Here is an 11,191-nt window from a genome sequence, read left to right on the forward strand (position 1 = left end):
AAACCTCCAACACTAACGCACACTAGTAAAGGACAATTTAGACATGGTGAATTGAGAATATTTCAATGACTAAATAAACAGATCACTTTGGTGGAAACTATCTATTAATCATAATTCTCAATTCACGTATAATATTATTTTACATGTGTAAAGTTTTAAGAATTTCTAATGACCCCAACTAAATAGACCACTTTGATGGAAGCTATTTATTAATCATAAATTCTTATTTAAAATGTGATAAAAATAATCCCCATACCTTATAATATATTTTATTTATTAACTCCATCCTCTGACTAAGTATCAAGAAAAGTTTCTAACAAACAATTTTATTATTAAAGTTTACGGTATGCTAACAGTCAGACACACCTAGTTATAATAATCAAACACAAATCAAGTTGATCAAGTAATAAAATTAAGGAATCAGATAAAGACGTTCTTCATAAGTCACAAAAGGTGTTTAGATTAGTTCTGACTAAGCACTCAACATTCCATGTTTGCCTTAATTGACAACAACACAAATTTTTGGACAAATATAATTACTTCTAGAATTGTGGGCCAAAGAATTAAAAGAATAAAATATTAATTTAGTTAAAGACAATATACACTAGGTTAAAACAATATTTCCACATAAACATATAGCTGATGTGCCTCCGTCATCTTTAAATTAAAATTGATGTTCAAAATTATCACCACCGACATCAAGCTATAACCTTCCATGTATAATAAATCCGGTTCCATTACAATGGGTTAAAACCTATTTTGTAGAAACAAGAATTACGGACTATAGCCGCCAAAGATGAATTCATCCAAAAACTGACTGTGTAACAACTTTTTCTAATGTTGTAACATTGTCCGAAATTCAACAACAATATAAATATTTCGAAACCCAAGATTAATTCATTGATTTTAATCTCTAACTATGGTGGCTCTGATACCAACTGTAAGATTATTAAATCGCAGCTATAGTAGAGATTAAGACACAATTATGCAATCAATCTAGAGTTAGAGTTTAAGGAAGCATACCATTTAACTCCATGGATACAGCAGCGACAACAAACAACGATTAAGCCTGAGATCAACTTCCACGATCCACTAGCTACGCTCTCTCACAACCCGGAGAACTTGACTGATAGGACGTCTACCGTTACCATGCATTCAAAAGGCAGAATACGCTAGGGTTTTCTAATAGCTAGGGAAAGGGGGGTTGGCCTCTATTTATAAAGAGTGTCTACCCATCACAGGCCAATAGTTATTGGGCCTCACTTATCCATACACATAATATTTAATATTAAGCCTTTTATTTATTCATCACTTGGTCCACGTCACTATCTTTTCAGGCTATAACCAATTAACGTAAGTCCAAATTCCAACAAAGTATTCCTTACCAAAGGTAATTCAATCCCCAAAGCTCAAACATGAAATTTCTATAAAGATAAAGTATTACTTATCATGTTACGATTCCACCACAATCTTTGAGGGTGATATCTAGCTTCTAATAGCTATTGGGTCCAACAAAAGTTATGCCTTCTTTTTCTACATTTATTTGTATTTAAATGTCCACAAATAGTTTAATAAAAAAAGTTATGCTTTCGATGTAATTTAAACTCTGCTAGAAGATTTACCTTTATTCTTAGTGCAATTTAAGTTGCTCTAGAATCACTTATCTTATTTTCAAATTACTAGTTTCGCTTACTGTGAATAATATGTGTAATTACCTTTTGAATGACCTTAGAGTATAATAAATTTTGTACATTATTGGTGTATAGAGGTTTAACTTTTTATTTTTGTCGTTAACATTAACATTAAAGATCGTGAGGAGCTAGATGCAATGACATGGATACAACGATGACCGTCTGATTGGGAACTCGGTAAGAAGTAAGTTTCTTGTGGTCATCGTCACAATAACAAAATTGACATTTGAATTTCTTACAGTGATCAGTTTGTCTTTGTAATTATTGCGAGAGAATAGAGTAGCATATGTCTTGAAATAATTGATACTATTTATATTGTAACTGGTTCAAATATTTTAGAAGTGTTTTTAGTAATAGAATACTTTGATTTTTTGTACTTTTATTTATCTTAGTTCCAAATATATAAATTTTATTTCAAGAACTAGAAAAAATTGTTTAAATTCTCCCTTAAATCTAAATTTGTTAACATTTGTACTGTGAACGCCCCGAGAACTATTAAACTTTCGCAATGGTAGGTACTCTAATACTTGAAATACAATGACATGAATAGAGTAATGCGATAAAATTCTACTAAAGCTTGGGCTGATGAAAGGGGGAAGTTCAGAAGAGATGGGTAAAACTAGCATATATTGATAATTTTTATTTTTTAAAATGTTGATTAAGCCTTAGTTTTACTATTTACACTAAAATCTTTTATCCTTCATTTGAATATGAACTTTAAACCTACCAGCTGAAGGTGAATATGTTTCACTAGCGGAGCCTACTCTCGCCTATTAAATCTAATCCCAAATATAAGGGACGATTTTTGTAAGCCTTAGTTTTGCTATTTACACTAAAATATTTTGTCCCACCTCTATTTGACCCTGAATTCTAAACCTACCAGATGAAATATGTTTCACTAACAAAGCTTACTCTTCTCGCCTATTAAATCTAATTCCAAATATACGGAACGTTTTTTGTTATTAAAGAAAAAGAAGAGATAACTAAGAGAGATTTTATCCATGTGATCTTCAATACCAATTATATTACTCGACATTATTATCAACCTTACGTTCATGATATCCCAATTTATTTGCTGAAGAAAATTTCTGGAAAGAGCTTTTGAGTAAATTATTATACATTTTTGACTATCAACACTATCCTCTTGAGCTTGTCAATAGTTTGCAGAGGTCCGTATTTAGAGAGATCGAATATGGCGCTAAAAATTCAATGTCAAAATCAAGGTCCCTATTTACAGAGATCGAATTTGGGGCCATCAACTTTTTCCTCGCGTCTTTTGCTCCCACGACAACATTTTTAGAAAGAACAATAACAATTATACCTCAATCCCAAACAATTCGGCTCAACTAATATAATTTTTTTTAAAAAAAAAAATCATTTTCTAAGCCCGTCTCCGTCCAATATTATAAAGAAATTGTTATAACAAATAAGACGACTACAAACACAAGCACATCTTAGAAGCTGAAGAAATCTATGAGCTTTCTCTGTTCCACATGCAATAAGGTCGGTGCGTACTTTTAGAGCTCCTATGAACCCTTTAGTTCATTAACAGTGTAAAACCAAACAGTACCAGAGCGTGGTAAATATCAAATAATAATTTTGTCCAACAACACTTGCTGATTTACAACTATCCAAGTATGTTTCCTTAAGTCCAATCATTTACTAGGGGATCAAACACTAAAGAAACACATTCTGTGTACACCATGGAAAGAACACAAATCACTTTCAAACAGTGATATTACCGTTAAGGGAAAGCTTCTGTGCAACATCACGATCCCTTGGCCAACTTTTGCGCAGTCATGAGGCTTTTTGTCAACCAGATTGCTGTCTCTCTAGATGACATTCCGTCATCCCCAAATGGTTTCAGCACACCTGCAAGCTCATCGATCTTTTCCTGCTTAAGTAGTCGTGCACAAACCTCCAAAAGAGACTCTAGAGCTTCAGCTCTTTGTTGAGTGGAATTCCCCCAATCATCTTTGCGCTCGTTACTAGCTAATGCGGCTAGTGACTTGAGCTGTGAAACCTTATCATCCAGTGCTTGAAGAGCATCTTTTTTAGCCTGTTTCGTGTCATTAACCATCGTCGCTTTCTTTTCTAGCTCATCTTTATGTACAAGTGAACCATTGCTTTCAGTTGACATGCAGTCAATAGAAACTTCTCTACTCTCACTACCATTTTCAGTATCAGTGGCATAGCACCTTGGTTCTGCCACGGAATCTGGTTTTGCCGGCTGCGAATTTGATGAAGTGCTTTCTTCATCAAAGCACCGTGTTTTAATGCTGCAGCTTTCACTAGACAATGTCATTCCGCGAGGCTTTCCGGAGATACCTTCCACTACATTTGTCTCAGCTTCCTCATTGTCTGCTGGACTGCTCAACACCTCAAGCTCTTTTGTTTCGCAACTCTCCCTATCACACTTTTCAAATTGTTTAACATGCTCAGGAGAAGCATGCTCTAGTTCCTCGGACCATGTTTTTGCCCTTGAACTGGAAAAGTTTGGTGTATTCGTACTTCCCATTTGCAAGAGTCTCTCAGTTTGATCATCTCCATAGCAAACAGCTGCCTCACTCGTCTCCCCCCTTTTAGAATCCTCACTATCTTGAGAGATCCTAACTGAGTAGCTTGTTGGATCAACTCTCTTAGTCTCAAGTTTGGCTTTGAACGTACTATAATTGTCTGATAAGTTCCACGGCATTATGTTATCACTTTCATCAAAGTAAAGGACAGGTCTCTTCTCTTTTAGCCTCAACTGTCTGTCTCTGCTATATTTAGGACTGCTAGATTTTCCAGGTGATGGTCTTGCTCTCTCTTTTGTGCTGCTTGGGGACTTCACTGGAAGAAACGCGGATGAAGGGTTGTGACACAAGAGGAGGTATGGTTGCAAATGTTGATGCCTTAACAACTCGGCAGCCTATAAGTTTGAGGTAAAAAAGATATCAGGATGAATGATGAATCTCTATTTAATAACATTTGAACACCTGCCGCTTGCACTCACCGTAGTTCTGTGTTCTGAATTTTTCCTTAGCATGCTCTTTATTATCTGTTTCCTGCAAGCATTAAATCTGTTTTTTCAATTGACTGATTTGTTTTATTTGTGGCTTGATGAGAAGTTGCAATGCTAGTAGGAAATAAGAAACACTTGTTAAGGTTGGTACAGAAACAGAAGATACTTACATGGTGGAGGAGTATATAATCGGAAGTGGTGACAAAGAACCCCGGTTTATTTTGTTGATAAGTCCAGTCTTGTCCTGTTGAGTCCATATCTCGTCAGAACATCATATAGAAAATATCATGATAAAGAATGTCTTTTTTTCTTTTTCGGTAATAAGGATAATTTTTTAAGGTACTGTGTACAAAGTTCAGATAGCAGAAAGATCAACTTACAGGAGCTCTAAATGGTGGTTGATGTGTGGCAATCTCAAACATGCAGCATCCTAGAATCACGTTAAAATGTTATTCATGTTTTAGGGACATGATGCGAAGAGCAAGAAATACATTACTTCGTCAACTTTCTTACCAAGCGACCATATATCAGATTTGTAGCCATAGGGTATACCATCAAGGAGCTCAGGGCACATGTTGCTTGAAGTGCCAGCAGCCTGTTTTCAGCCAAGGAAATTGCATCAAATATTTGTGGAAATTAAGGATTAGATGTACAACTCAGCATGTTTTTCTCAAATGTACTAAGCTTGGTGTGTTGGAGTGAGTGCTTTATAATATGTTTACCACAGTATTTTATCCTTACAAGATGATTTCTGTAACTGAAAAAAAAAGCAACTAATTGGTTTTCTCAGTGGTCGAGGGAGAAGGAATTTCTCTCTTGCTAAATAGATTTTACATTGAATCATGTGTAGGTGATAATAGTTGGTTGCCCGTAAGTAAGAAGGTGCATTTTTCCACTACAGAAACTCATACCGAGGAAGCAAAGCCTTCTGCATCTGTAAATTTTGCTAATCCAAAACCACCTGTGAAAATGAAGAGAATTTGATTATGGATAACAAAGGAGAAAACACAACCCAATCAAGCACTTGGTCTGGCATTCTTACCTAACCGGATGTCATTGTCCTTTGTGATGAATATGTTACACAGCTGAATGCAAAGTAGTTCATGTTAAAACATGTCATAGTAAAAAAGCTATATTTCACTGATTACAGCATGTCTTTACCTTAAGATCTCTATGATGAATGCGGTTGGAATGCAGATGCTCCAAAGCTAATAATAGCTGAGTCAGCCATTTGCAGAGTTTCTACAGAGGAATGGAAAACACAACAAAACAAACACATGCTATGTTTTAAGCTACCAGGAAGGCACAGAAAAGCTTCATAGGTATTGAAATTGCATCTAACTACCTCTTCAGGAAAAAGTGCTCCTCTGGACTTCCTTATGATCTCTGTCCTGAAAACCGAAAAAAATTGCCCCCATCCTTAGATTACACCAAAAAAGAAACTCTATAATCATCCTATTCCTTGTTTTCAACTTCATTACTCCTTGTGCCCTATTTTAATGGCACCATTACTATTTGGAGAGTCAATCCATTAATTCTTTGAAAGCAAATTTGTCAGCATTTTAAAAATATATTTACTTTAAAATATGATAATATAAGTACATTTATGTAATTCCTAAAAATGTACTATTTATTTTAAAATATTTAATTCGCACAATAATTAGATGTGCTGCTTCCTCGTACTTTGATCCCTCCAATCTTCTTGGTGTGGAGGGAGTGTTTGTGAAGTCTGTCTTTCATTCTCCAGATACCTGAAAATGCTTACAGCAGAGGCTGGAAGCAGCCACAAATGCTTGGGAAAAGGTCACCTCTACAAACACAGGTTAACCATATTGTACAAGAAAAATATAAACCGTGTCTGTGACGAAAAATTTTACGTAAGTATTTGGTTGGATGCTTTTATTCTTTATTCTTATCTTGCACTATAAAATGGAGAGGATGGGGTACGCATATAAAAAAGTTAGCAAAACCAGGGATAACCACTCACATGTCTTCATCTTCACAATAATTGGTAACGGTGCATATACAGCTCCCCTGAAAAAGTCAAGCTTTTCTTGAGCGCAGCTTAAGTAGAAATAATTGCTCCTAAGAAAGGATACTTGTTGCACTTTCAAATCCTATAACCACAAAACTGGTTAATATGATACCTTGTCCATCCAAGCATCTTTGTACTCCAAAATATATGGATGGCTTAATTTAGCTATCGCATTCATCTGCAACAGAAAAATAACTGTCTATCATCAGATAGAAGAATATTCCCAAGCATATCATGCCACCAAGTTAAACTTTTGATATAATAAATTATAAGACGAGCTGAAGATTTTGTATGTAAATGTGCTTGGACTCAAAAATCAAAAATAAGACTGAAGTAAGTAAGAGTGTCGATAGTCCATACTGCCTATTCGTCAAAGTGAATATTTGGTTAAGATATGTATACTGCATTGCGTCCACATTATCCACTTCGAGATTAGGGCTATTCATGTAGGGAAAATCTTAGGTGCAAAGTGCTTTAAAGGTCGGAGCTCATATCATATGAAGTTTGAAATGCGGTTAACATGGTAAAATATATATAGAGCTTTTAGCCATCTGCCATGAGCTCTAAGATATGCGAGATTTTACAATTAAAATATAAGAAGTTATGAACAACCCACTAAAATCTCACAAGTGAGGTCTAGGGAGGGTGTACGCAGCCCTACCCCTACCTTAGAGATGCTGCTTTCGATAGACCAGCGGCTCAGGAAAAACAAATTCACAGCATAGTCGAAAAGAAATACAATAATGGGTAAACCACAAAAAGGATAAAGAAACATGAAGAAGTACCAACAACAAGATAACAAGAAAATTGAAGCAACAAAACAACTAGTAGTAATACAAATCTATGTTTAAGGAAGTACAACAGTGCTATACATACTACGTTTAAGAAAAGGATAAAACTCCTGACTACCTACTAACTTTCTAACCTAGTTCTCGACCTCTACATCTTCCTATCCAGGGTCATGTGCTCCGTAAGCTGCAGATGTTTCATGTCCTGCCTTATCACCTCTCCCCAATACTTCTTTGGTCTACCTCTCCCACTCTTCAGACCCACCATGGGTAACCTCTAGCACCGTCACACTGGGGCATCTGGACATCTCGTTAACCATCTTAGTCTCGGTTCTTGTAACTTGTCCACCACGGGAGCCACTCTGACCTTGTCCCGAATATCTTCATTACTAATTCTATCTCTCTTAGTATGCCCAAACATACATCTCAACATCCTCATTTTTGGTACTTTCAACTTCTCGACATGAAAGCTCTTGATTGACCAACACTCTACCTCATACAACATAGCTGGTCTAACAACCACACCATAGATTTTACCTTTTAAGTCTAGGTGGTACATTCTTATCACACAAGACACTGGATGTGAGCCTCTATTTCATCCACCCTCCCCTCCCATCCCTCCTCCCCTACCCCCGACTTTATTCCGAATATCTTCATTCCTAATCCTATCTCTCTTAGTATGCCCAAACATCCATCTCTGCATCCTCATATTTGCTATTTTCAACTTCTGGACATGAGAGCTCTTGACGGCCAACACTCTGCCACTTTGCCCCATATAACATAGTCGACCTAACAACCATTCTATAGATTTTACCTTTAAGTCTAGGTGGTACATTCTTATCATACAAGATACTGGATGCGAGCCTCTATAAGTCGGGTGCAAATTGGCCCTCATGCGGAGAACATGTCAATAAATGGTGTTTCACATCTACTTTACCATTTATAGGTTTCCAATAATAGAAGTCATACGATGCTCCACTCCTCAACATATTCAGGAAAATCACTCCTTACCAAGTCCAGCATGCTAAACATTCATGATTTTATCCCATGAATTAACTATTAAGCAAAACTCCTCGAAGAAAGAAAGTTTCGCATGGGAGACCACACCTTCAAATGTACAACAACAGTAGTTCAGGAAAATGTTAATAGCAAAGGACGCATGATGTGGTATGAGAATGACGATTCAGGATACTTAGACAAGAAGACCAATTCAAATAGAAACTGACATGCAAATTCAACTGCTAGTGTTTGCATAACATCATCTCATGTTAGAAGCAACTGGGGTAGAAAACAAATTAGCTTGAGGAATCACATAAAGGATGGCTGGAGAGGACATTAGTGGGGCTGATTGTAAGAAATGTGAATAGAAATATCCAACCATTGAATTTCGGTACCAATAGGCCCTTAAGAAAATGGCAAAAGAGAGGCATAATAAGATGTACATCAATAACAAGCAGTATGTCAAATTCCTTATGACGGATCACCTCATACAATGTAGCTCGCTAATGAAACTATAAGGAAATCTATTCAATTAGATAACCTAAGACTATATTGCTGATGTGAACCACTGGATTATGTCATAGATATAGCACCCCCTTGCATTTCATCGTCGACTAAAGTTTGTGACCAACCAACTTAAAGTTCAGCAACTTCGAAGAATATGACACAACTATTATTGGTTCCCAATTAATCATAATACTATTTTTTCAGACAAGAAAATTCAGAGAAGCACTTGAAATGACCTCCAGATTTACAGCACGCTTGGACTTTTCTGTCTGTTTTGCTAATGGTATTTTCTTCAGAACATACCTACAAGGAAAAGGAAAATCAGAACTCCATAAGATTGGATTTACATTACTTCTCTTTACATCAAAGTAAAGAGAAGATTATCAGCATAGAACAAGTTTTCCTCTATTTTCTTTTCTTAAATAAGAATACACTTCATCAAGACAGGACAAAGCTATGCATTACAGCATTACGCTGAAATCGCACTCCTTAATGTGAAATTCAAGAGAGCAAACCAACATCAAACTAGCTTCTACAAGTTTCAATAAATTCTCAAAATTGCTAATACAGAATAATTTAGTCAGATTTCTCAAACTAAAGCTGAAACAGCTGGAAAACTATAATATATAACTGGAAGTTAACCAAAAAATCCTCTTTCAGACAAAAACAAGTAATATAAGGGGAAAAAATTTAGTACTATTTGCTTACTTCTTCTTATCAGTTCGATGGAGAACAAGAAATGCAGTTCCAAAAGCTCTTCTTTCCAACTGTTGTATCACTTCATAATCATCAATCCGAGTCTCCATTCTGCCATCAAACACACAGACATTACACTGTTCAGTAATAATAACAGTTAAAGATTCAATCTTTATGTTAATTGAACTGGTTCTTGAACTCACCCAACTCAAAACTTAGGCAAATCTTTATTTAACTCCAGCAAAAACAAAGATTTTGGAAGTTGGGAAATGAATTGGGACAAAGGTATAGTGTTAGTATGATGTCAAGTGCTGTAACTGCAACTACTTGCGGTACTATGTTGTGTGTGTGTGTGTGTGTGTGAGAGAAGGAGGATCTGAAGTAGGGGCTAAGATTTAGGAAGGCAACATTAATTAATGCCGCATTGGATTCCAAATACCAATATATATACTCGTTCCATCTCACAATAAGTACAGTTTACTTTTAGCACCGGGTAAGAAAATGCTAAATCTTATACAAAAATACGATTAAATTATTCTTATTAAATATTGGTCATATAATTATAGTAAGGAGTGAGAAAACTTGTTAGGAATATGCACATAAGGGTAAAAGAGTAAAAATAAATTAAATTTTTTCTTAATTACCTAAATGCACACTTATTTTGAATCAAAATGAAAAAGTAAACTGGTCACTTGTTCTGAAAAGGAAGGAAGGAGTAGTATTTGTTTATTTAATGGGAAGTTAATGCGCACGGAAAACAGGTCTAAATGAAGCAAAAACCCGAAGGAAACTCCTCTCCATTTATCATCCTTTCCAATTCCCAATTTCCTATATAGATTTTTGATATTTGTCCTATTTAAATATTAAAGGCTCAAATTTATTTACTCCAATAATAAATTAACCGTAGTTTAATAGATAATTATAACAACTATTTTAGGGGGGGAAAGGTACTCTCTAGTCTCTACCTTTAGAAAGAAATTTTATCTTCTGAGTTCCAAATTTTAAATAAAGTATTTAAGTGCTTCTGTTTTATATTTCGAAATTATTTTCTTTTCAATAAAGTATTCTTAATTTTAACACCAATATTTTATATCAATAAATTTTCAGTGGTAGTTTTAGGCAATGAGATGCTTGGACACACGTTGCAGTAAATATTTTAGTTGAGGTAGAAAAATGCAACCCAAAAATTTTTCTTCGTAGACGTTAAGAAAATATTCTTTCAATTGTTTGGTTTGTGATTTTATTGTGAAGTATTCCATGATCTCATCAATTTAAATATAACATTCGAAATATACATGCAAGCTTTTTTAATGGTTGCCAAAATTTTATGAGATGAAGATTTTTTAACAACGTTAGAGAATGATGATTCTTTAATTTTCGAGGTTAATGGCAAATCTATCTATTTAATCATGGTTAATACTATTGTTAGAAGTAAATAAATTTGGGTCTTTAATATTTATATAGGACAAAT

At 35.1% G+C, this 11,191-nt stretch overlaps 1 protein-coding gene across 1 annotated transcript; it reads right to left on the minus strand.

Moving 5' to 3' along the window:
• Positions 1–3,275: 3,275 nt before the first annotated feature.
• LOC107804714 (serine/threonine-protein kinase Nek6-like) lies at positions 3,276–10,141 on the minus strand. Its single transcript, XM_016628646.2, has 14 exons — positions 9,924–10,141; positions 9,733–9,831; positions 9,261–9,327; positions 6,843–6,908; positions 6,683–6,729; positions 6,041–6,086; positions 5,857–5,937; positions 5,738–5,780; positions 5,607–5,656; positions 5,209–5,290; positions 5,076–5,125; positions 4,866–4,939; positions 4,687–4,738; positions 3,276–4,602 (listed from the first exon to the last, which is right to left on the minus strand). The coding sequence occupies exons 2-14, from the start codon at positions 9,828–9,830 to the stop codon at positions 3,460–3,462; spliced, it is 1,899 nt and encodes a 632-aa protein (XP_016484132.1). The 5' UTR covers position 9,831; positions 9,924–10,141; the 3' UTR covers positions 3,276–3,459.
• Positions 10,142–11,191: the final 1,050 nt, after the last annotated feature.

Source organism: Nicotiana tabacum, chromosome 5 (assembly GCF_000715075.1).
Source record: "Nicotiana tabacum cultivar K326 chromosome 5, ASM71507v2, whole genome shotgun sequence".
Lineage (NCBI taxonomy): Eukaryota > Viridiplantae > Streptophyta > Magnoliopsida > Solanales > Solanaceae > Nicotiana > Nicotiana tabacum.